At 38.9% G+C, this 27509-nt stretch overlaps 1 protein-coding gene across 1 annotated transcript; it reads right to left on the bottom strand.

The window, feature by feature from the left end:
- Nucleotides 1-504: 504 nt before the first annotated feature.
- zgc:165507 (uncharacterized protein LOC561188 homolog) lies at nucleotides 505-27509 on the bottom strand. The gene is made up of 5 exons (XM_042511352.1): nucleotides 27373-27509; nucleotides 14458-14703; nucleotides 3988-4131; nucleotides 2560-3363; nucleotides 505-1875 (listed from the first exon to the last, which is right to left on the bottom strand). Exons 2-5 carry the CDS (start codon nucleotides 14672-14674, stop codon nucleotides 1595-1597), a joined length of 1446 nt encoding a protein of 481 aa, XP_042367286.1. The 5' UTR covers nucleotides 14675-14703; nucleotides 27373-27509; the 3' UTR covers nucleotides 505-1594.

The raw sequence follows: 27509 nt of genomic DNA, 5'->3' as shown, positions 1-27509 counted from the left end.
AGTGAAAATTTGCCAAACTTTTTCAGCTCATCAGCTGCCACTATCAAGGCAGGTCCTCTTTTGGTCTCTGTTGATATGATTTCACAAACATTCTCCTAAACTAGGGAACATTTGCCTTTCAAAGCAGTTTTCATAGCTCTGATGTTAGAGCATCCTAAAGACCGATGCTTGGAGAATGGGTGTATTCATCATAACAGCAAATAATAATATCCAATATTGTTGTATCTGTTAGTTTTCTATGCTAACAAATTAGCACCTGTGATTGTAGCTGGTCTGATCTGACTGTACAGTTGGTAAATTTAGAGCCTCGATCAGGCCACAGTTTATCAAAAGTGCACATTGATCACATTACTTGCAGTGCGAACACGCAGTTAGGGATCAGTTTTGCTCAAAACTGAACGGATACTGGCTGTTGTTAACAGAGAAATGAGCTTGGTGCTTCAGTGCCATGCCATTGTTCCAACAGCCTAAAATTCAATGTCTTATTAGTCAAAAAAATGTCCCATTGGACCAAAAGACAATTTATTTGACAGCTCATTATCCTCAAAACAAACGCCCATTGCACCAAAGTCCCGTTTCTCCAGAAATACACACCCCCTGCAGTTAGTTTCAGTTTCCCAGCAGCATTTGAGCCACCAAACCTGGGTGTTTTTCACCAACCTGAATTGTCCAACTGCAGAGACTGTATTTTCCAAAAAACAGAACTTGGGTGCAATGGGAAATTGCTGTCGGGATAATGGTCTGTCAAAGGAATGGGCTTTTGGTCCAGTGGGAAATATTTTGTACTAACAGAGATTTGGAATTTTGAGCTGTCAGAACAATGGGCCGTCCCCACTGTTTCCTCTTGTTATTTAACCTTTACATGTTTGCCAAGACTTCAGTGTGTCGTGAAGAGATTTAATTTTGAACATAAATTCAGTTTGCTGGTGCTGTCTAAACAGTGGCAACATGCTGATGCTGCATTCACATCATATCGGAAGACACAATAGGAAGAAAGGAATGATGCTTGTTGCTACAGCTTGGAATATTGGAATTTAGCAGGTAGTACTTTTCTTAAGCATAGTTGATTGTCTTTGAATTTAACTCATTTTCTAATTTTCTGTCAACATCTGTGGGTTTTGCTGCTAATGCTAGCTCTGAGTTGACACAATTTTGGAGTTCCTCTAGAAATATAATCCTATTGTAGCAAGGTTAATGTACTTTCCCCCCGCTGTTGTAGTCTTGTATTTACATTAAATCCGATATGAGGTGAACGTGGCAACAAAAAAATAGTTAGTACTACACTGTTTTCCATTCCATTTTCTGAATTTTAGTCTCCTTATATGTATACAGTATCTTACACTTTTCTCAGTGGTTATTATTTCTGTTAAAGTCACAGCTGATGCTCTTTGACAAACAGATACTATGCCTCACAGCCTTTTACAACACAGTTGTTGCTTTGGCAGTTAGTTTTAGACAAGTGCAGAGGACCCCAAATAGAGCCTGGTGGAACACTGACAGGCACCTCTTGGCTTGGAGCTCAGTTTGATCGTGATGAAGGGTGTTGCGAGGCTGACGCGGAGGTGAAGGTGACCTATTGGCAGAGCAGAAGGATCTAGATGTTGGTTTCCCGCTGCATAGGTTCATCACCCTTTTCAGTTTTGTCGACCAGCTCCTCCGACGCTTGGGCTTCCCCATCAGCCTCCTTCTTATCCTGAACGTGATCTGGATCTTCCGTCTCAGTCCGTTTGTACATCTCTGCTTGCTTGCGCTCGCGCTCCAAGAGTCTGTAGTTAATGAAGTTTCCAATGAAGAGCCAAATACTGGCCAAAATCACGACAGCTCCACAGCAAAAATACATGTACTTGTAGTTTTTTGTGAGATCGACCAGTTTGCCTGAAAGACAGCACAAAGTTTTTAAAATACTTAAGTATCTGCACAGTTTTAGAATTTTAATTATTGTGAATTAGAATGTAATATATGTAATATATGATTTACAGAAAACATATCTAAATGTAAATAATTATTAGTTCTACCCATATAAATAAAGGCCAGGTCATATCAGCATGGAGTTGCCATAATCAAAATTGCTTGCATCTAAGTAAATCCATGCTATTCCTTTGCAGCAACTTTTATGAACTTTGATGTACAATCTTAACAATGGTGGCCATTAAGGAAGCAAAGAGCTAATATATCTTATTATCTGTATTGTGGTACTCCACTCATGTAATTTCTTCAGCATGAACTCCTCCATGGCATATTTTGTAGCATGTTATGAGACAAAAGTCAGTAGAGGAACAATTTCTGTGAACATTATATTCAAAAAATGAGTTAGCTTGTCTTGCAACCAAGCTTAATCATTCTACCATTAGCTACTGTCCTCAGCTACTAGCATATTCCCAGCCGGCTATGAAGTTAGCAATAAGCCAACCAATTACAGTAGTTTGGCAACTGCCAAGCTTTTGACACTACTCATTTTTCTGGTGTGACTGAGCCCTAATTATATTGTAAGTTTAACTAACTGACACCAATAGCCAGAAATGCTAAGAACAATGAAAAATGCTCTCAGAGAGATCGTACCTGCTAGAGGTGGCCCAATGAGAACCGGGCAGCATTCCACAATGGTGGTGAGTCCAACAGCACTGGAGAACCTCTGAGCCCCAACCAGGTCCATGAGTGTTTCAAACAGCACTGAGCTGACCATGCCGAAGGCAAAGCCAAAGAACATTGCATACACCACCAGACCAGTGTAGCCTTCCGCCAGTGGGCAAAGGATGTGGCACACCCCATTGTACAGCACTGCAAAGCTAAAGAAGTACTGGATCTTGGGGCGGATCCACCGTGAGTTGGCCAGTAGCCCCATGGAGGGCCTGGCAATCATGTCAACGAATGCCAGAATTGAGAGCAGGAAGGCAGCTGAGTACTCATCCACACCAGTGTCTTTGGCGTAGGCTGCAAGGAAGACAATAGGTGCAAAGAAGCCGAGGAACATGATCACATTACCTGACAGGTATATGAGGAAGCCGCGATGCTTGAAGAGTGTCAAGTCCAAGTACTTGTTGAGTGTTTGCCAGGCAGTGCGCTTCTCTTTTGTTGTGGTGGCAACAGCGGCTAACTCTTCGTCCTTCTTTAGCTTGCTGGGTGGTGGTCCCAGAGGCCTCATAAGGGAACCAGCCACACAGCAATTCAGCAGCAGGCCACCCAGTATAAGGAAGCTGCCTCTCCATCCAAACTGGTTGAAGAGGTACTGGTTAAGAGGAGCCAGGGAGCTGAGAAACACTGGACTGCCTGCCATTGCCAAGCCGTTGGCAATGGGTCGCTTCTTGTAGAAGTATTTGCCTATCATAGTCAGCGCTGGCTGCAGGTTGAAGGCTAGTCCAAGTCCTATGAGGAAAGATGAAAGCAGCTGTTATTGTACCAATCCTAAAGAACACGTTGGAAGTTGTCCATTCTACTCACCTAAAAAAGAAATCAATTTTTAAAATTATGCTTTCTTAGAAGTAACTGAAAACCTCGAGGCTACTTGCTTTAAGAACAAGCTAGAAAAATGAGTGATACTTTAGAGTGTTTAGAAGCTTTTCTATTTTTAGCATTGCTCTGACCATGGCTGGGTATTATCCAATATTTTTATGACCCAGTATCTGCAAAACAAATGACATTCCCATTAGCCTCAGTGGTAATCTGTGTTTGACGCTGATTGGAAATTATTGTGATTATTAGATGGTAGATTCATGTGATGTCATTTGGATTTAAATTGACTATGGATTGATAGTTATACTGTGTCAACATTAGATCTCCGAAATATGCCTGAAAGATCTGATGAAGTCCAGTGAGGCAACATTACAGCTTTTTATCTCATAATGATTCATGATAAAATCAGTGTAAGAACCAAAATAGATTGAATAGGCGATAAAAATTCTCTTCCTGCAACAACAGTGTTATTTTTAACCTGCTACTTAGAAGTAGAGGCTCATCAAATTAACCTTAAGTGGATTTAGATGGACTTACCACCGATAACTCCTATGCAGAGGTAAAGCTGCACCACGCTGGTACAGAAGGAGGCTAAGATCATGCCAGTGGCACAAAGGCAGCCCCCCATCATGACAATGGGCCTGCAGCCATACGTGTTGACCAGTATACTGCTGATGGGACCTGAAACAAAAGAAAAACATAAAATCAACACACACATGTCGTATGTTTACAGTATTGAGGATCATGCAAAGTGAGTGCATAATGATTTAATCTGGTTAGAGCTGCACGCCAACAAGAGCCCAGCCTCTATTAATAGCAGCAACTGAGCTGTTTTCGTTTTAACACGGCACTCCTGTCGTCTCGTGCCAAATCAATTAAAGAGAAGGAGCTGACAGTGTGTAGAGTAAGAAAAGACTTCCAGGGCATCACTGACTATTCTGCACAATGTTTTAATATGTAGTTCAGAAGCATTAAGTAATGTTTTATTCTTTATCCTGTGTTTTCAGCTACATAATCTGCACAGGAGCAGCATTGCAATTTTGCATGTATTTCACTCACAAGACAAAAAACCCACTAAAAATAAACTACTTTCTATTTCTCTACTTGCTGAGTTTGCTATGTTTTTATTTGGGCAACTACAAAGCTGTGCCAGTGATATCTCTGTCATAGAGAGCAGACAGAAAAACACTTGAATGAGATTTACTTGGTTGTAACCAAATCCCTTGTTAAACCATATTATCTAAATGAGATAATTAGAAGTGAAAACAAAGATCAACCATAATAGTGTTACCTAAACTGCCCGCAGTGAATGTCTGTTTCGTCTTGCACAGCCATGTCCTGGTCCAGCTTTTAAAGACTGTACTTGCAGTTGCATATGCAGGCACTTTTACTATGTTGTGAACCGTAACTGTTGAACTGTATGCTATAAATTGCATGGACATTATTGTTAATTAATTGTTCTATTGCAGAAAAATTGGTTTTAAGTAATGTTTGAATGAAGTAATGTTTGTTTGCAAGCAATCAACCTATTTCTGAATCATTGTATAAACCTGCAGTTGATCTAAGTCCAATATTTACTCTCCTTTTAGCTCTGGTTTGGTCTCCGCCAACTCTGGAGGGTAAAATCTGGCTCTTCAGAGGCTCAATGCAACACCAGGTAGGTTGCTAACTTTTTCAGTATGGCGTCTCACAGCTCGTCAATGTCACACTTTGCCCAGGCAGCCAATCAAATCAGCAAGATGCCGGTTTTACTACTGTTTTGATGCTCATAGGAACAGCTGCATAATGGCAGATGCAGTAAAAAATAACGGTCGACCCCTTTTTTTTAAATATTATTCTACAACACATGCACAGAGTTACTTGCGCAGCCAGCTGAATCTCTTTGGTGAATACAGTAGCGTTTACTATGCTGATAAATAGGCTAGCTGACTAGTAGTTGTACTGTAAAAGAGCTATGGAGTATGTGCGAGGGAATTAATATCTCATGTCGTGACAGCTTCGTGTGGGCTGCTGTCTTTGAGAGTGACAGAAAGAGACCGTATGTATGGCAAGGTGTAGGGAGATTACAGTGTGTGCTTTTCTGTTCATCACATTTGATTGCCTAGTTGCTGTCCCGTTTCACAGGTGTACCACACTGTTTGGCCTGATGTGCTTTGCTAAGGTGTTCTTGTAGCGACCGCACCTGTAGCAATGTGTCTGTGTGGGCCCCCTCCCAAAAGCATTAAGTAGCTTACTGGTGTGTTCCATTTGCGTGGTTTTTTTAGTGTATTGTGATTGTATTTTATTAGGTATTACAATTTCTTTGACGTGTAAATAAATAAATGATGATGATGATCAGGGCCTTAGGTGATAATTCTTTGTTGATTCATTACTACAGGGAACATCTTTGACATGACACACAGTCATTTAATCCACGGTTAATATAAATGTATTAATAAATGCAGCTCTAAAATGATAGCTTGACTGGTAGGGATGATAGCTAGACACTTAAAAATCAGTTGTGCCAGCCACCGAACATGCAATGGACAGAAAGAGCATTCTGAAATCCCAAATGACAATGATGAGTCAGGTTTCCTCTGCAATAATGAGTCAGCATCTGGATTCTCAGTTATCTGTAAATGTCGTTCAGTCTTTTAATGAGGTGAATCATGACTATGACTTCAGAAAAGCTGAGACATTTCTGGGGTGAGGATGGTTGTTTTGCTCAGTTTGTTTTGGATTTTTGAATTCTGTCTCTGTTCACTGAATTTCTGATTGAAGACTCAACATTTTATTATACATTTGTGTTGTGTTACTTTTTGTTCTATTGTTTACATTTTTCCACTTGAGGTATATGAAAACATTTGATCAGTTTTATATTTTTTGGTACATCACATTCTTTGAATAATGTGGCTGCTCAAAGCACTTTTTAGGAATCTGCATCAAATAATTGACACCATCTTCCATGCCTTTGCTGAATTTTAAGCACAGGAGGTGTAAATTGAATAGGGAGAGAGAAAAGTAATGAAAGATGTATTTTCTTTTTTTTTTTGAAATAATACTCTCATTACCAGCCAGAAGATGTATCATATTTCTGCCAGGCCCAGTGCAATTTAAAAAGCCACAACGGGCGAAGAGTCATCTGACTTAATTTGCTCTGCATGAATCTTTTTTTCGACCTTGAGGAAAGTTCCCCTCATTTCCATCCGCAGCAGTGATCAGTATTCTCGGGGGCTCGACGGGACCCGAATCGACCGAGATGAGGAAGCCCCTGAGCCTGCACATTACCTCCCTTGAAAAAGGCTTATCATCTCCTGGCCAGACGCGGCATGGACTTCATTACACAGTGGACAAAACCCCAAACTAAATATAACCACCTAGATCCCAAAAGGGAATGACACATATAGAAATGTGTCTGCCGTTTTCTCCACAACCCTTTAATGTGAGCTGCAGCAAAGAGGCTGCCACGGCTCACGATGATGTGAGGATGCTGGCTATCCGTCACCCTTCAAATGGGATAAAGTCAACAGAAATGGAAGCAAACAACTTTTAAAAATTGTTCTGCTGCAAGAGGACACAGACATGGTTTTTTGAAGTGACTGTGTGTCTGGCTGCCGACCCATTACACAGACATTTCACAGGGACATGATGAAGGGTAAACCGGCCTAAACCCTTTTTATTTGTGTGATAAACATCTATCCACATTTTTGGGTTGATGTGGGGCTTTGAGATGAAGTTAAGAGCTGTGTAACAGTGGGCAGCAACACACTTGATGATGTTAACATTGTGGCCTAATGGATAGAAAAGGGGGCGACTGACAGGAAGATTGCTAGTTTGATATCACAAACACTGGTTTGATAAATCTAGATAGGGAAATCTTTTAACCACTCAGTGGAGCTGCTTAGTGGCTATCAGATCAGACTGTGGTTGTACTGAAAATTGCTGCCTGCTGTGGCCAAAAATGATGCTAATCAGAGCAGTGATGGCTAAACAAGACATTAGTTTTACACTTTACTAAAAGACACGAAAAACACCCTTGGACAGCTTTCACTTAGGGTTGCACAATAGATTGTTTCAGCATTGACATTGCGAAGTGTGTATGTTCAATAGGCTCAGGTTCCAGTGTGGTAAATGTAACAACATAAGAAAGCAGCCTTTTTAAGCGAAAGCATCAGGAATTATTCATGTGACTTTAGTGTGGATTGATAGAGGAGTATTATTTGAATACATTGGTGTCATGGTGAGTCAACTAGTGTATTAAACTACCTTATTTGACCCTCAGAAAAGTCTTGAGAGTAAAAAGTCATTTTTCAGCTTTTATTAATTTTATTTTCTATGAAGACTCCTCTACAAAATCACACCAATAATTCTACTATGATTTTTTTTTGCCTAATAGATCTATTCAAGTCATTTGGTGAATATTTCTCTTTTTTGTCATATGGCAATACATTGCCATTGCAGAAAAAAAGAAAATATATGTGGAAATATAAAAAATATTGCACCGTATTTTTTCCCCAATAGCATGCAGCTCTAATATATGTAGTCATTTAATAATAAATATTGATTATAGCAGTTTAACTTTTTTTTTCCCAGGAACAATCTCCCCATTATTTCAGACAATTCACCGACAATATTTGAATGACTTTTTACTTAAGAAATATGAAAACTGATAATCAAAGCACGCTGCATTGATTATCGAATCTACAGTTATATGACTGCAGAGGCTGCATACTCAGTCAGTTACACATGCAGGCAACCTCATTAAAGTCCCCTTAAAATGGAAAAGACTTCATGTTCGAGAAAATGTTTTTCAGGGACTCTTAGACAGAGCAAAGAGAAAAACATTTAAAAGCCTTTATTTAGTGGAGCAAAATGACTTGAAGCTGACTGGATCTTTTTTAAGGTGAAAATAAAAACAAATTAATGGCACCTGGCATAATAGACAAACTTAAAAATACATGTTCTTTGATGAAAATATAAAGGGATGACTTCAAAGCTTGCTGAAACTAAAGCTGCTGTTTCATTTTGCCTCATGGCAAACAAGTTTGCTCTATTATTTATTTGGCACATTGATATCTACCTGTGATTATGACTGACAGTGACGTGCGTGCACTGTTTCCACTCTGCCTCGCCCAAGGTCAAGTCTCTCTCTCTCTGTTGTCTGGATTAGCGACACTGATCCAACACTGACACACAGCTTAAACACGTCATCACAGAGCGACACTCGCTGTGCTGAGGCAGTGAGAGGTGGTTGCTTCACAGCTGTCTGATGTAATGCCATGAAGGATTGCACCGGAGAGCTGAAACATGCCCAGCCCTGTTTTTTTTCCCCACACAACAGACAGTGGCGGTAAATTACTGATACCATCTGGAGTTTACAGCTTTGACCTCACCTGCTTTCACTTAACTTATTCAGGATAAAGGGCCGTTGCTTCAGTACACTATTGCATTACTTTTGTGGATTACTGAAGTTCTCTTTATGCCTAAAAAAGATGATGTGTTGGAAAAGATATTTGCCAACTGATTTGCATGTTCGTTCAGGCAACGGACTATGCAAATCTTCAGAATTGGCAACATCAGGTCGACACTTCTTACCGACCTTAATCCAACCCTCCATTATAACTTGCATGAGTTGTACGTGCAATTTCATACGTCTGCCATCTCTTACAGCCATCTTAAAGCATTGATTTTTTTCCTTTTTAGTCATTGGCGTTAGCATTTAGCATGCTTTGCTTGTTAACATTTTGTTAAGTTTAACAGAGCCGAGCTGTAGTGATGCACTTATTTATCAAATCGGTATTGGCCCATATTTGCCTCGTTGACTGCCGTTGGCCTTTCAGCAAATACGATGACAATCACTGATGCCAGCGGTTAAGTTTTTTTTGTTGTGTCACATCAATTTCGTGCAGGCTAAAAAGCAGGGCTCTAGAATAATGGTATCCCTTCATCTCAGGGACAATAAAAAACATTTTACTTGAAGATCTCTATTTTTCCTTAAGGTCAAATAAAGCTCTTCCCTGGGTTGCCTTAGGGACGGAAGGACATAGTAAACTCACTGTTGTCGTGCCAGAGGATAAATATATTGTGAACAACAAATACGGGTTAAAATCGGCAGGAGAGCTAAATAATGTTGACTGTTAACATTGTGATGCATTCAAGCTCTATTTACTACAAATGAGACATAGGTAAGGGTAAACTATAACATTATCATTATGTGTTCAATGTAATCTTATAAAATGTAGTTTTTCAGGAGAAACTTTAACAAATACTGATGTTTGAAGAAGAAATTTGTTGCTTGTAGAGAATACACTTTAGAGAGGGAATTGTGATGAATAAGAATTAGGAAATAAGAAAATGTGATTTTTTTTAAAGGTTATATTAAAAGTTGTTCCATGTTTATCTATGGTTGAATTTCTGCTTATTCAGAGGTTGTGATATGAGTGACTGAATGACTAAAACTGTTACTTATAGTGCAGATTTCTTTGTTTCCCTGGCACAAGGTGCCAAATTGTTATTTTAAACATCAGTATTGGCCCAGAATGTCACAACTAGTCCCTACAAAGTAAGCTTACAGGAAACAGCTTTTCTAAAAGATGAATTTTGATTTCTCATATGATATCAAGGAAATAAGGCAAACCAGTGATCCATTTTCAGCCTAGACGACTAAACACATTATTCATGATTTGTTGCCAAGTTTATTTTTTGTGACAGGTAATTTATTTATGTAGGTTGAGAATGCAGTCAGACAGGGACAGACAGGGATATCGTAGTGGCTTAGAGTGACAGACCTGTCATTCTAGGTGTCACCCTCTTCCGCAAATTCTTATTTAATACTTCTCCGCTCCGCTCGAAACTCTTTAAATTTTATTATCTCTTGCGTTATTCCAAGCATGTGAGAAGGTAGTGTATGCATTATAGTGGGGTCAACATGAAAATGCGAGACAAAACGTGTCCTGAGTACAGCTGAAGTACAGCTGAGAGTGATGGTAATGTCATTCGATTTGCAGGTAATTGCTGATGAGTTTTGGAAAAAATGATTGTTCAGTCTGGGATTTGATTGCTTAGTTGATGGACAGAAAATAATAACTTATTGTTGACATCAAAAACAGTATTTTTTCTCATGTAAAGATTTTTTTAAATAGCTTGTTTAGTTATAATCTTGCATCTCTGTTTGTCATGGACACTCCTTTATGGATTTGTCCTTTTATTGGCTTATGTAATTGTCTGTTAATCTAAAACAAGCTTAATTTTTTATTTTGGGTTTGTGAGCAGTTGGTAGGTTGTAATTACAAGGTTTGTACTGGACAGTAGTGGGAAGAGAGGAAAGGTCCTATCTGCAATTCAGAATGATTGGACTAATATTTCTGGCTGTCTGAGGCTGTAGCTCATTATCAGGCAGCTTTACAGTAATGACTGAGCTGTGTAAACACCAACACACACACACAAGCAAACACACACAGCAGTGGGGAATTAGAGAGGTGTTAAACATTCAAACAGTGATTGCTTCATCAGCGTAAGAGGCAGAACAAGAGAGCAGATGTTAAATGAATAGCTGACAAGTGCGATCAATATGAATGAAAGAGTAACAAGAGACGTTCGCTTAGTAACCGCACATATCGACTGCGTCACCAAATGATAATGACATACAGGCACTGTAAAGCTAAGGCGGCACTTGGCCATCAGTACAAAAACTGTGACATGGTTGATGTGTTGATCTCTCCATGAGGTCAGAGGGTAGCCAAGATACTTTTTCCATTTCCAAAACACAACCTTTTGTCCCATACATAAATATTTTTTAAGTAATATTCAGTTAAATAATTTCCCTTCTTATTGTCAGTGCTGTTTTTTTGAGTAGAAGCAAATGTTGCGAACCACAAAAAAGAGAGAGTGAAATATCTTTAACTTACTTAAAGGGAAACACCACCTAAATTACTAATTCCAATGTGTTGACCCTATTAAACAATCAATAGTGCATGGTCTGTAGTTTATAGCGTAGATACATTAAGTCCACTCCACTTATGCTAATTAAACAGTGCATTATCTGGGCGCAAAGTATGGGTCAAAGGGCAACAGGTTTGTATTAAATCCCTTAATTAATCGTAGGTTTATTTTGGGCAAAACATATACTCAGCCACAGAGTGTCATCTCCCATTCCCTTTAAAAGTCAGGTTTGTCTACTTTTTACACAACAGATTCAGCAAATTGGAGAAAAGGGCAGTTTTTTGAGAGTATAGCAGTAAGAATAGTAATGTTACTGCAACAAATATTTTGGGGACATTTAAGTAGAAAAACAGACAGAGGAGAAGTTGACAAAGGAGACAGAAATAAACTTTTAGCTTCTGAAATAATCAGTTAAGTTACGCTGCTCTTTATGCTTCTCTCTTAATGGGGAGTTAGACAGCAGCTCTGCAGCTCTGCAGCTCTGCAGCTCTGCTCTGCTCTCTGCTGAATTCACATTTTAGAAAATGTCATTAGTATTTTCCTAATTAATGATGTATTATTTAAACCACTCGCAATCTATAGGTGCATGTCCCCATGTAAGTAAAAAGTGTATACAGATGGATGCAAGATACTTGTACAACGCGTACGCTGGCCATGAAAGTGTATGGATCTGAAACTAGCAATGACAATCGCGCTGCACTGTGAACTGCTTTTTCTGGGTGTAAGATAGCGCCCATTATTTCCATGGCCTTAAGAGTTCAATCAGTATTTTGTGAACATGAGCTAATAAAGTAGGTTTTAAATATGTGACGTCATCAAATATAATGTCTGGAGCCACTCTGTATGTTTTTTTAAATCTGATCATTAGCATAACAGATGCCAAATTTCTATATAAGTCCATGTTGTTTTAATAATATATAAATGGACCTAAAAAATAATTTACAGCAATGTCAACACTGTGTCACTGTAGAGCTGCACTGCACTGTACATTTCTTGTTACTTATCAGCTGACAAATAAGCTAATACAAATATATCTTCAAAAAGCTAATACTGTCCGGGGAGATTTATTAGTGTGATTTAATGAGATTTAATCTTATTTACTAGCATTTGCTGCTGTTGTTGGCTTTTTAAAAAAATGTCCAAAATACAAAATATTCTTAGCATTATTTAAAGTCTTTGCAATAAAATGTACACTACTCGCAGTTAATAGAAGAGCTGAATGAAGCATTTCCTTAAATTCTTTTGCTGCTCGTGGTGGAAGCCTCACTATAATAATAATACATAGGAAATGAGCTTTCCAGGCCTGCTGTTGACTGGTGCAGATGGTGACAACAGCAGTACATCGAGTGACAGGAGGATTACAGTGTGGACAGATGGCAGCCGTGGGGCTGAAGCCAAAGTGGGAAATACAGCAGGTGATCAGAGCAATATGGTGGAAAAAATGACCTGCAGAAATCACATTCTGAGCCTTCAAAGTTTCATTATTCAAGAAACAATGCAAGACCAGCTGTAGCATTGTGATTTGCAATAACATATAAAATTAAATTATACAAAGCACTGTTTTTTTCTGTGCTGAAAGCTTTTAAAATGAATGCTAACTTTTCCATTTTATCCACAACTTGCTCTTATTGTGGTCCCACTAGTCTGGGTTTGTCATTTCCTAAAGTCATCATGTAGATTATACATCTGTAATTGATTATAAAATGAACTCTAATTTGTTGCTCAACCTTTGCAGAACATGGTGGTTTTTGTCTTTGTCCAGAGGCTCAGCATGTGACGCTGTGCCTGCGTCCTGTGATGCTTTGGTTTTAAATCCAGGTCATGATCTAATGACACAACCTACTTCCATCTCTATTGCAGCTAATTCCTGCTGTAATTTAGGCAGGAAAACCAAACAAAACACAAATAGTTCGAGTCCACAAAGAGCTCCACAAGACCAAATACTGAAGAAGAAATCACCACAAAATGAATCCATAGTGAACAATACACAATGCTTCGGTGTTTGTTTATACATCAGTCTGTCCTTTTGCCAAATTAAGATCAGTGTGTTGCTAATTAAGAAGGATTATTATGTGATGTTTTTCAAGGCCATAACTGTTTGGTGTTTTTTTATGGGTGTGTGGTGCTCCTATAATTATATTTCTAATTTTTGTGTGAACTTCTTGAGCAGAGCAGTCTGAGGATGCAAAATAAATTTCAGTGTAAACAGACAATCAATTTGTATCGTACTGTAAATGTGGTAATTGGCCAACATTTCACAAGTTTGAAATGTGTATGGTCCCATCCCTTTTGATACATAGGCAGCATGGAGGTTGAGAAGTGTCCAAATTTCTAAACTCCACTTTTTGATCATTATGAATGCACCATCTGGGTAGTCATAGTGTACCGCACTTTGCCATATGTCTCTGTGTGATCGCACTTAGTTAATTAAAATAGCAAGTATGATTACACAAGTATCCAATATAATATGCAGCATAGGTAGCCCTGAGTTTCCCACACATTAATTTATTTATGGTGGCCTGCCATAATAACAACATCTACTGCCACAAATTGATTTGATATTTTTTGCCGCTGGACTGTTCATTACGAGCACGCCTAGAATATACATGCCCTTCAGTTATTAATTGCAGCAAGCAAGAGTGCAGGAGTGCAATGTGGGAGCAGATGGAGCAGTAAAACACCAAGCACACTGAAAGTGAAACTTAACCATTCATTGTCCTGGGTCTAAAAGTTTGCATTTATTTGCCTCTGCAGCAGCTTCTCCTCCCATCCATCAATTATCCACACTTCAAATGAAACTTCACAAACAACTGCTGAGGAAAAAAAGAACCCATGAAGAGCTACACCTGCACTGTATTCATGGACTCACGAAAACCTCTGATTTAGAGTCAGTAGCACACTTTTGTAAGTCGCTGCAGTGACTCCTAGCATCACCAGATGCCAGATTTCAGTGTTTCCACAAGAATTAAGCATTAAGCAATTTAACTAAATAGCTGCAGTATGATTATATCTTACACATAAAGAGCAGAAAATCAAAATGTCAGTGACTTAACGTTTAGATAAAGGTGAAACCACCCAATGACTCACCTGCAGCGTACATGACCGCAAGCATGATGGAGGAGATCCATGCGATCTGACTGTAGGAGGCATCGAAGATGACCTGGATGTCTTTGAAGAAGACTGTGATGGCCTTGGGGAAAGCGTACGAGAAGCCTATGGAGATGAAAGATGCCAACACCACAGCCCACCCCCAACCGCCGTCTGGTGGGGGCACGGCGGGGGAATTCGTGGCTGGGGGCGGCATCACTGGCCCACCTCAACACTGACTATTCACTGCAATGACAGAAAGGAAAGAAGAGAGGAAATTAATATTACCACCAGCTCTCTGTGGCCTTTTTTTTCCTCCTCGTAGTTTAGTTCTTAATGTGTGAATCTGAGAAGTTTTTTAAGGAAAATGCCAAAGATCATTACTGACAATCCACAGATAAATCAGATCATCTGCTACAGCTCGTGTTGACAGCAAGCATACAGACGACTGTGGGATTATAAAGAAGGTGAAAACTTTGTCCTCTGTCATTTACATGAATAACTGCCAGCAGTAATATGACACGGGACGAACAAGGACATACTAAAGGTCTGTATCCTGGAGAAGGTGTGCAAACACACGCACAAGCTACTAATTATCCATTCTAAAGGGCATACACCCACTCTACCTGAGAGACCAGACCTGCCCCGCCCAATACTCACCTTGAGCCTGCCACCCCCCCACCCAGCGCCCACCCCCAGCCCTCACACACTAATGGAAACAGGGTGGAGGCTGCCAACTCATAGAAGTGTTTAAAACCAGGTGCTGCTGTGTACAAAGCAAACACGCCCTAATTACATGCAAAACCAAAAGCTGCAACTGTCCGCAGCCACATGGCACTGTGTGGATTTTTTTTTACACATTGACACACAAACACAAACCATAGTCCAAAATGAGCAGCCGTTATGTTTTAGCTCTTTCTAATCTCATCGGCTTCACCTTTCTCATCAGACAGGAATAACTTACAGCTGTGTAATTAGGTTATCATGCACACTGAGGCGAGTTTGTTTTCACATAAATCACCAGCCAGTGGAAGAATCAACATGTTTCGTCGTGTTTGCACTGCAGCATCACAGCAAGCAATTATTTAACAGAGCTAGATGTGGTTCGCCAAATATGGCTGCTATTAATTGCACCAGTGATTACAACAGCTACCTGTAGCAGAACAGAGACAAGTTAAAGGGCCGCTCCACTGATTTTACACATTAGGGACAATCTATCTAACTCATGGTTGTACATCTCACCATAAAAAAAGTTGTAGAATATAAACAGTTTAATAAGCTTGTTGAGATGAACTGTGCCTTGCCTAGAAAAAAAACCAAAATCAGGCGTCTGCAACAAAAAGAGCAAAGATGCTCTATTTCCAGCAGCCTTCAAAGACTGTAAAAGCAGGGCCAGAAAAAATTAAATCCTGTTAGATCTATCTGTAGGCTACCTGTAGCAAATACTCTACCAGCCTGTAGTTTGCAGACCATGTATTACTATTTTTATTAACCAGACGAGATATGTTTGTTTATAGATTAAACCTTCATTGCACAACACTGGAATAAAAGCCTATAATCCAGCATTACATATTATAATTACATAGAAACATTTGGATTTTGTACAAAAACATGTCGTGTTTGTATTTGAAACTAAGAGCAAATAAGCTTTTTGATCATAAGTCGTAAAAGCAGGTTGAATTTTCTGAAAGCAAAGCGAAAGTTGCTTTAGTCCTTATGTTGCTGACAAATAGGAACTAACACTACACTCTTTTTACAGCAGCAAGGTTCATTTACGAACACCAAAGCCTTACAGGGGAAATGAACACTTCAGTCTTCAGAGTGTCTGTAAATGACCCGTGAACATCAGCTAACAGCATCAATAAATTATGTCATTCTCTTTCCTTGTTGGCACCCTAGCCAGATCAGGTTGCGTTACAGACTCACACATACTGAGATCTACACTAAGTGTCAACAGGAGGCCATTAGTGGGATGACTCACACACTGGCCAAGTTTTTAAATACATAAATTTGTCACTAGAGAGTTACAGGTTGAAGAAATTTGGAAAATATACTGCAGCTGCTGGGCTTTATGGAGGCTGCAGAGTGCCACCAAAATAATAATAAACCTCTTCAGGGCTTTGAATCAGTAACTGTTAAAACATTTATAAAATAATTAAGCAAGTCCTCACTGATGATTTAGAGTCTGATCACCTTTTAATAGTTATATACAGATCTTTTTATTTTTGCATGTAAATTCTAAGTTGTACATCTATGTAGTTTTAGTTTTATTGATGAATATAGATTCTGAATAATTAAAACATTTTTATTACTTTTTTACTGCAATATTGATACACCAGAACCTGCTGCGCTCTCACTCTCTCTTATTGTTTACATTTACTACAGTAATTGTGCTGTTCTTTGCTACTAACCAAGAAAAAAAGTCGTCTTGTTATATTTACCTTTTCAAAAAAATCTTAAATGTAATGCCCTCAATGTCAATTTTCTCTATGGTATCAAAATAATACTGAAAATCTTTTTTTTTCAAGGTATACTAACTCCATTATAGTTATGTTGGCAAATTCTAACTTCCATTGAAATGATCTTAAAAAAGGCAAATTTGACATTTTACGTAGCTTTGAGGAACGATTACTCTGATCTTTCATCCAGTCTTAAATGGGGACATCAATGAAGGAAGCACTGTTCATATTTGTGTCCAATTAGTCCACACCCAAATCTTCCAAGCATGACTCGTTTCCAATGACTATAAATAACCTTACTCAGAGCCTTTACACAATAACAAAGCTACAAATGTATTGCAATGTCGATGCAATACTTATAAAACTGTACCAATTTCTCCAAAATGATGGGCAGCAACATTATAGAACTGCTTTTTTTATGGCAAAGGTGAATTTGAACTTGAAATTGAACAATATAGTAACAATTTCAATATATTAACAGTTTAGAGTATACTTGCATATATGAATAAATACAAAAAACTATTATCAAATTCACATAAGAAACAGAACTTAACCCAACGATTAAATTTAACACTCAACAGCTGAGATTGAGAATCGTTGGTCCACATTAACAGTCTTGTCTCTCCACCAAGTCTTGTCTTGAGTCATGAGGAGTCGTAGAATTTATTCACTGACACAGTATAATTTGCTACATTTAACTTCATACTCTCTGCTATGGCGACCACGGCCTCACTGTCACTTATCATCTTCATACAAGGTTATAAGCATACATACTCACTACAAAAACAATTAAGCACCAAAATCTGAATTGTGATTCGGTCCGGTGGAACCGGTGCTGTGTTAGTACTAGGTTTTGGCACCAACCCTATACATTAAACGTTTTTACTTTGTCTGTCTGCTGTTTAGTGCTGGGCAGGTAATGTAAAGTGATTATATTATATTTCTTGCAAAATAACATGTCTGCTGCAAAAAGCACAGTGAAAGTAGCCATTAAACATCAAAGTTTTGGGCCAAAAACCAAAACGGCCTGAAGACTTTAAGCCTCAGATGCAAGATTTGGGTGATGATTTTCTGCTCATTCGTCACTATAAGTGGCTCCCTTTAACATCACAGTCATTTAATCCATTGCTAACATACAAATATTAAGCAGTGCAGCTTTAATTTACTGCTAATCTTTTACACTTTGTGCTGAATCCTTTTCTCAATTATCAGATTTAAAAGCAAACAAAAATGGAAAAAATACTTTTTTGCATGTTTATTTGCATAAAAATTAATTTAAAATGAGTCTAAATCTATAATTTAATGAGCAAATAGACAGAACAGAAATGGGACAAAATGTGTTCCAAAATGAGAAAACATTTTTTTAAAAATTAATACAATAATTAATAAAATTGGACTGATTGAGGTTGTGAATTTTGGGAATTAATTCCTTTTAACTAATGCAAATTTTGACCAAAAAGGGAACTTGTAGTCATTTTGCAAACACTAAATTTGTCTTTCAGTTTGTAATTATGGTGGCCGACACATTGAAGGTACTGTCGCATTGAAACATTTGGGTTGGTAATTATATCTGGATTTAACTGTGTGGATGACTGAATACTAACAAAGCATCTCTAACTTGTGCTAAAACTGTCCTGGTGAATGGAAATAATCCTCTGTGTATATCCCTTGTATTGCCCCTTTAATCAAAGTTAGAGATTATGCCTTTCCATAGAGTGGGTCTAATCCACGCTAATCAGATTACAGACTGTCCGCAGCAGCACTCAGTGAAGATACTGGTTTTGATTGATTGAACGTGATGACAATGCACGGACAAACCTCAGAACTCATAAGCAGCTTAAGTTGATGGGTTCGAATATGAAGCTCCAAACAGATTGACCATAAAAGAGCAGCTAAGGAGAAGGGACAAGGCACACTTCCAGACAAGCTAGAAGAATTTGGTTTATGATCAACCATATAAGTATATAAGAAGTCAAACAAAGCAAAGTCACTGTTCAGTTACTACAATGTCAACACTTCCTCTTTACTTCAAGGGCCCGGATCCTCATAATGTGCCGTCTCCGCTGTGTCCTTCACCTGACAACACCAACTAAAAGAGAAGCTGACAGAGGAGTGACTGACAGGCAGCAATCACAGCTGGAGTGCTCTGAAAGGTGCATTAAAACACAGGTAAGGACTAAGTCAAATGAAACTCTGGTGACTGTACGGTGCCTGTAAATATCTATAATCTCCGGTTTGATTTGTTGGTAGCCACACCTCCATCCACACCCACTGGAATGAGCTCAGTTTCACTTGAGAGACAAATTAGGCAGATTATGTTTCAAATCTGCAACCAACAGAACATGATAGTTGAGGTATCCGGTAATAACTTTGTCAGTCCTTTTAGGGAAATTGTTTTCATTCTCAACCACATAAAAACGTCCTAAGTCATCACAAGCAGCAGCATCGGATGTTAAAAAATGAAGCTGCATGGAAGTGCTAAAAATAGAGGTTCCTTGAATGACCTCTTGAGGCTGGATCCAAGAGCGAGTCATCCCCCTTAGATCCTTATGTTTAAATGGCCAACTTAACAGCATGTTTACAGCCTGGTTCAAAAAATGGTTTTGGTCTTTATAGATAATTTCTGCATTCATGACAACTCTACAGTGGTGAATTTTTATATAACTCAGTCTTTCTCATGTTATTACGGGTTAAATTTAAGCATAATTAAGGACACTTTCAGTGACAGGTGTGTGCCATCCATTAACAAGTCGACACCTTTAGTTAGGTAATGTAACCATGACTAAACCCCAGATTCACAGAGGAAAGGTGAAGCCATCACTGGTTCAGTGTTCTTAGTTCATGAATGTTAATTTTAATGTTTTTGTCACCTAAAACATGATTGTTTAGTGTTTGGTTTTACAGAAAAAAAGGAGTTGGATATTCAGTTTTTCCTCTAAACACATTTTACATAGTAGCTACGTCCATTATTTTATACCGTATATTGTCCTCCTTTAGTGTCTACACTGAATGCCTCAAGGAACAGAGTGTAGGTCACAGGCTTTTCAGCAGAGGTCTCAGAGCCCAACACACAATCAGTGTAGAACAGACTTTGATGCTGACATGTTCACAAAAACAATGTTAACATGCTGATTTCAGCAGATATCATGTTTACCATGTTCAATGTCTTATATTAGTCTGTTAGCATAATAGCATTTGCTGATTTGCATTAAACACAAAGTACAGCTGAGGATGATTTATTGAAGTTGAAAGTTTGACATAATGATGGCGTAAGATGAAAAGTTAAGGGATCACCAATTAATGGATACAAATTTAATCATAATCTAATCATAATCATTTTTTTTTTATCTACTCAAGATAAAAAATGTCAACCACATGGTGGCACTAGAAGGAAAGTCTGGGAACCACTTAGGTCCGCAGGCTTCATGCTCTGCCGACAATACATTTTTTGCACAAAATTTTATGGCAATCCACTCAATAATTGTTGAGATATTTTAGTCAGGAAACAAAGTGGTGAACTAACAAACAGACATTACCATCCCTACAGCCAAATCACAATCATGGCTCAAAACAAAGGATTACAGTCACTGATTTATCTATATATCTATTTTAGTGTCAAAATCTATTACCAGAATTCATCACAAGCAGCAAGGATACAGTTGTGTGCTAAAATGGTTTGTTTGACCAACAAGAATTCACTTAATGGAGAAAATTCTCCCATTTTAGAAGCTGGGCAGGACCGTCAGGTACAAAGACCCACCGTTAAAAGCACACAAACCATGGAGACGCACACATTAAGGCTTGTCCTTGTGTGTTGCTGGGCCAAGCATGCAGTGTGTTTTGCTCCATTGTCCCCCTCATGTACTTGAATTGGCTTCATTGGCGAGCCTATTTAAACAACAGAGCGGAGTGTGTGAGCAGCAAGGAGACAGAGGGAGTCCAGGAACCAAAATAGTGTCTCTATAATCAAATCATCCAACTGGCACAAGCTCATCAGGCTGTGTTGTACGTTGCTACTCTATGAGAGTGCAACTCTGTATGTGTTTGTCTCCTCTAAGGACATCACCTAGTGTCTTGGCTGAGAGCCTAAAGGGCCTCATTCCTTGTAGCATGGAGAGACACAGGATCTCTCAAGCAAAGACCCCAGTGTTGTATTTCAGGTGAGTTTCAGTAAAGGAAGTGTGTATGGATGTAGCTAAAGGGAAATGGCTTGAGGCAACCACAGCTCATATACTAAGACATGTTAAGTTGCTGACTAATCCAAAGCCACAAATCCAAATTTGGTAAAATAGGGAAGGGTCTGAGGAGGGATAAGTAACCATTACAGGAAAAAACAAAGCAGTGTTTCCCCTATAATGGTGCAGGCCTGGTGGGCTGCCAGGCCAACAGGAACCCAGCCAGGCCAAAAAAAATCATTTTTAATGCCAAAAATAACACGAAGTAGCCATTCCCCTTGATTCATTCTGTAGTAGTGCACTACAGTGATTGAGACAAGTGTCTGTGAATAGTTTGCATGTCTGTAGAAAGAGCAGGACAGTCAAGTGTCTGCTATTTAAACTGCTAAATTCAGCTGAACAGGTGAAGTGAAGATAACATTGTCGGTAGGCTACCAGTAACAAACAGGCTCGTAAGTGCTAATGTGGTGACGGATTTGGTTTTTGTATTTGTAGCTGCGCTAGTCCAGTGAATATTTGATTAAAACAGATCGATTGGCCTTGTGATTTATTTTTTTAATCATAGTTGTGATGGATACAATTGATAAAAATACGTCAAAACACCCATGCCTATTGTTTTCATATAGGCCCACACACTCAAGATATGTGCTATTGGGTTTAACTGAGCCTTCTTTGACTTAAACAGCTGCCTGTTTCTGGAAGTTTAGCTAATGAGAGCCATGAGACTGAGCAAAGCTGTGGGACGCAAAATAAAAAAAAATATTTGAAAGACACTGAAAAATGCTCCATAAAGCTGAGAGGGATTGCAAATTATCAGTGGCCTTTTAATGACAACAGGCTATTCACATTACACAGTCATTTGATTCATTGCCAAAATAAAAATATTGACTAGTGCAGCATTAAACCTTATAAATCTTTTAACTGAGGCAGTAACTCTCAAACACCACCGAGATACAACAAGGTTTGTCAAATTATTACTTTCATGTGAAGGTTTATTATAATTTTCTGGGGCGAATGGAACTAACTTTGTATTTTGAGAGTAATTGGGACATAGAATTCAATGCAGTTCGACTTTTTGAAGTCAGACTTTAGTGGCAATTAAAGTAGAAAGAAAAGAACAGCAGAGGTACCATTCAGAGGAAGAAGAATTCCTCCCTTTCATTTTCTACACTGATTAAAGCTTTTGACTTCTTATTTGCTAGATGGAGTTTTCTACTTTCACTGATAGTCAAAGGTCAGGCAGTGAATTAAGAGAATACTCAATAATGGTTCCTTAATGTGGGCTTTTGTGAAGCCTTGTTGGACTTGAACTGTAGTGAAGGGCAACTGAAGGTTAGCCAACAGGTGGTAGGCTGGAAACTTCACTGAATCAGAGTTAGGGGGCAAGAAGACATTTCTATTTAACCTGTCTATCTATTTTAATTTTTTCTGGTATATATCTTTGAAAAAAACACGCTCCGTCTCCAAAGCTTTGAGACCTAGAACAGCAGAAGTATTTAATAATTCCAGTTAAACGTCATTTAGATAACCAGGTGCTGTAAGCCCTGTCAGACTCTACAAAAGGAAACTTGACCTCTAAAGTCAGCAGCTGCCAGCATGACCCTCACTACACCTGCCCACCCCCAACCCAAGTCTCATGGGACTTAAAGTTATGGCAACGCAAGCTTAGCTCTAAGGTAACCTTCGAGTAACACTGCCCACTTTGTTTTAGTTCATAATAGTTCATCATTAACCCAATCGGAAAGACTCTGAATGTTGACTGAACCACACGTTTCATTCCTCTTATCAGCATCTCATCCAGTAAACACACTTGTCCTTGATCTTGAGCACCAACAAAACAGGAGAAATACCACAGAAACAATGGCTCCTTCTGAAAGCTGCTTTCTGATCAAGGAAAAGGCCACCAGGCAGGGGGTCTTCCCATAAAATATACTAAGACTATAATACCCTTTCTACTCAATTGTCAGCCTCTACACTTTGAAGTGCTAATTCCTGGAGACGGAACCTTGATTAAAAAACTTTTAAGTGGTCCAATAAATTTCCGTCAGCACACCTCTGACCACAAGCCTCTGCCAACACAGAATAATTCTCCCAACCTCTGATTTACTGACAGAAAAGGCACATTTATGCAGCGCTCCTTGACAGTTTGACATCAAGACATCTCATTTGTTAAAAAACAGCCCCCTTTTCATCACCTACATACAACGTCACAATAGCATACTAGGAAGTCCATCCATTTCACTTTTTCCATGTGGGTCTGCCAACACCCACATTCAACATCCAATCCAGAGCTCCCATTTCACTTCACACCTCTGAACACATCATGAAGGTCAGAGACATTGATCTCTGTTACATCTTTTGCATCTTTACATCTTTTTACATATTTGCTTGTATGGTAATAGAGTATCTTTAGACTGTGGAGATTAAACTGAAGTGCTGGTCACCACATACACACACACATCCAGCTGCAGACATGCTTTAAATTCAGTATATGCAGTCCAAAGTTTAAAGTTAGGCACAGGAAAGCAGATCAGCCTTGCTTCCATTTTTTTCCTGGTATTTTTTATTCTGGGGTGAACTGTCCTTTTATATTTACCCACACAGTTTGATTGACATAATATCATGGTGGTAAAGTGCCAAATTAAAACCCTAACAATCACTTATTAGCCACTTTTTACTGCTTTAAAGCTAGGATTTGATTTACAGTTATTACATTAAACCTTATAAATATATCTATATATCATATATTGATTTAGTAACTTTTTTACTATCATACATACATATTGAGTGGGACATTCTCCAAGTGAAAAATCAACCTGAAACCAATAAATAACAGAGGACAAACTTCAAGTTTTTATTTCCTCAGTGGAAATCCTATACATGCTGGTAGATTTACAGATGCTCTGATGTGTAGCATCTTTATTCCCAAAAATAATCACACTACTTATTCAAATGCACGAATAAGAATTATTATAAAAAATAAAAATAGAGGTGAGAGTCTGTCAGCTTCTATCAGTCTCGGTATTTCCTTATTCTGTTTTATCTAATATTCTTGTTAGACATGGGGTCAGATTTGGCATGAAATCTATTGGAGGCATCTTTACACAACAGAAGGAAGGTAATGTTCTTCCAGAGCAAACACAGCTAAAAATTAAAGTTTGTACTCCAGTATTTATGGGCTTACTGAAGTTTCCCAAAGTATTAAAACCTTTAATTAATTTGAATTTGAATTTAATTTTTGTTTAGGTTTTTAGTTTTTAGATCATTGTTAAGTGTTTAATATTAACTTATGTTCCCAATGTGGAGTACAATGCCTTGTTCTGTATCAGGTGGTGTTGTTTGCACACAGCACGTTTGTATCCACAATAAACTTCACTCAGGGAACATGGAAAGAGGTCCTGATCTTGAAACCTGATCCAAACACAAAAAAAACTATACATATCCACAAGGTGCAATGAAGCGCAACCCTGTCCGTCAGCTGTCAGTGGTATACAGTGTATCTGAATTACCTCAGCAATAAGGTAATTTAAGTATGACAAAAATGTCGACCTTTAAAACAGTGAATCACAGTCATTCAAAAAAGAGTTTGCCACTAATGTTCCTGCCCACATAATCTGAGGCACTGCTGCTTTTGTGGGAAACAAAGAGTGTGGACAATGACAACCAAAGAATGTTTAGGTTACCTGCACACAGAAACTACATGCAGGACAACATAAATAGCAAGAAAAACAAGGCCAGAACAAAGAAGGAAAAAATGCAAACCATCTCACCTTTTAGAAAAGGGGCAGGAACTAGAAAAACTGGACGTCAACAGGAGCAACCTTAACTTTAAAAGAATCAGTGACACCCCCATCCATCAATGTATTTTTATAGTCACTAATCACAGTTTCCTTTGTAGTTCCAAAGGAGCCTTCTCCAATACTAACAGCATCATGTCAAATAATGTATCTTCCAAAATGATCTCAACAACCTGAAAACTAACTTTCATGTCAATAGAAAGCTGGTGCAAACTGTGTTGTTCTGACAAACTACAGAAATGTTTTAAAAGAGCTGTTTACAACATTTAGAGCAGGGGAGTGGGATTGTCTGCAACATAGAGGTGGTTTAGCCAGCAACAGTGACAACGCTGTCCTGCTACCATGGGTTACTTCTGATTGCCAGGTACTGTGACTTTAAAGGAACAATTTGACATATGCGTATGGTAAATATAAGCTACCACCAGCAGGTTAGCTTAGCTCCAGGAAGTGACTGCACCTGGCCAAGAAATAGTCCATCTCATACCTCCATAAAACCACAAAGTGTCATTATTACAGTTCAGTTTGTGTACAGATTAAACAAAGTACATAGAAGGTGTTAATTAGTGAGTTTAGATGCAAGGATATGGATTGTGTTACATTTGGACAGAGTTTACAGTCTTTGTGCTAAGCTAAGCTAACCAGCTACATTTTGAGCAAGACTGTGTAATGTTTGAGAGACTAAATAACATTATTCTTACAAATGAAAATAAAACGATCTTGACTCATGTTGGTATAACTTTAGCTTAGCCTGCTCAGGCGTTTTGATCCAGCCTCAACCATTAGTTTAAGTTAGCAAAGTTAAGGCCCAAAAAAAGGCCCACCTAACGTGGTGGAGTCGGACATACTTCTGTCTGACTATCAATTTAAATGCACGCTGTAATTAGAATATTTTCACTGCTTTACCTTGCCATAAGGCAGCCCTTACCGACAAGCATTTGAAGCCGTTGTATCAAAAACACCAGACTCCACTGAGAAAAACGCCACCATATAGAGGAGTCACTGGTCTACTGCTGCCTCAATCAGCTGTTGTGTAAGGCAAAAACGGACCAAATATTCAGATATAGTCTACACTTAAACTGATGTTGATTTTTTTTTTTTTTTTTTTTGTTTTAGGTGGCTAAAACATGCTCTGCTGCGGCCCCATCCACAACATTATAATATTTGTTACCCCTACCTAAACCTGGCCCAAATCCTCTAAGGGACTGTACTAACTTTATCAGAGGAAGGAGGTGACTTTTTAAAATTTAAAACAAATACAAAATAGTTCTATTTAAAGTTGAATGTCCCTCACCAAAGCCAAAATTCCCTCCTCAATACTTTTTTTTTTTTTTGCCTTACCCATTTTGCATAAGTAACGGACAAACCTGGCGCAGCGACTAGGAGCATGCACAGAACGCCTAGGCCCAGTTCAGGTCCAGTTGAGGCGTTTAAATGAAAGAGTAGCTCGATTGGCAACCGAATTATCTATATGTGTCAGTCCACATTTGAGAAATTTGATTTAGTATGATTTCAGTAGAACTAACATGTTTTCGTGGATTTTAAAAGTACATTTTTAGTTGCTCAAATACAATAATTTGACTTTTTCTAACACCATCTGAACATACTGCATGGGTTAGCATTTAGCTGAGTCCGACTTCTTATAATTGTTACTTTTGGCCACAGTGGCTGCTGTTTTGTAAAAAGGACATTCACTTTAAATTATCGAGGCTCTTCTATAACAATCTAGTTGAAAGAGAGGCTAATAAAAACTGATGTTTATTTCAATTTTAACATCTGACTGGCCTGATTAGAGGCCTGTTTAGGGGTGAACTGGTCTGTCTAAACAAACAGAGCAGTGATACATTTTCCAGGGGAAACTAGTGACGTGAAGTTATTTTTACAGCTCATCAGCTGACCTGGAGTAAAACCTCCTCATCTTGTGCCAAAACCTACAGAGGGGAAAAACTCCTCATCCCATTCTGGGATAATAATAGACTCACTGTCATCTGTCAGTCTGAGAAATCCTGCAAAAGTTGCACCCCTCCATCTGTAAAACTAGGTCTGCCAAGATGCAGAGTGATTCCTCAGCACTGCAGCCTCATCATATGATGCTGCTGATGTAAGGATAGGGACCGGATGAAGCCAGTTTAAATGCCAGCCGGGGCCTACATGGACTTAACCGGGCGCTCACAGTCAAAGTAGCTTTAAAAATAAGATTGTATGCAAATAATTTCTTCCAGGAATTGACCGCAGCATTGGCAGCGCGGATGAGCATTTGTACCTCTCTCCAAAGGCTCCTGAACGCATCACGAAATGCACTCAAACATCCCCTCGCGCAGCATTAAGCCCTTTCTCCTGGTACATTTCTCATTCATCGCAGCACATGCTCATCTCTGCATACCGCGGCGTCACGAAAACGCCGAAAAGCCCGGTTAATCCTCCCGATCACCGGCAGCTCGTCTTTCAGCGCCGTCAGCGACAAACAGGCATTAAATGTTACTTTACCTGTGGGGGGAATGGAGGTGTGTGTGTGTCCTGTGCAGGCTGCCGTGAAGGCGCGGTGACCTTGGAGCAGAGAGATGCGTGTGTCTGTGTTGTGGACGGCTCTGTGTTTGAATTTCCTGAGTGAGCCGCTGCCTGAC

The sequence above is a fragment of the Plectropomus leopardus genome, chromosome 22 (assembly GCF_008729295.1).
Source record: "Plectropomus leopardus isolate mb chromosome 22, YSFRI_Pleo_2.0, whole genome shotgun sequence".
Taxonomy (NCBI): domain Eukaryota; kingdom Metazoa; phylum Chordata; class Actinopteri; order Perciformes; family Serranidae; genus Plectropomus; species Plectropomus leopardus.
Note: the sequence above shows the minus strand (reverse complement) of the source record. Positions and strands in the feature narration are given on the sequence as shown.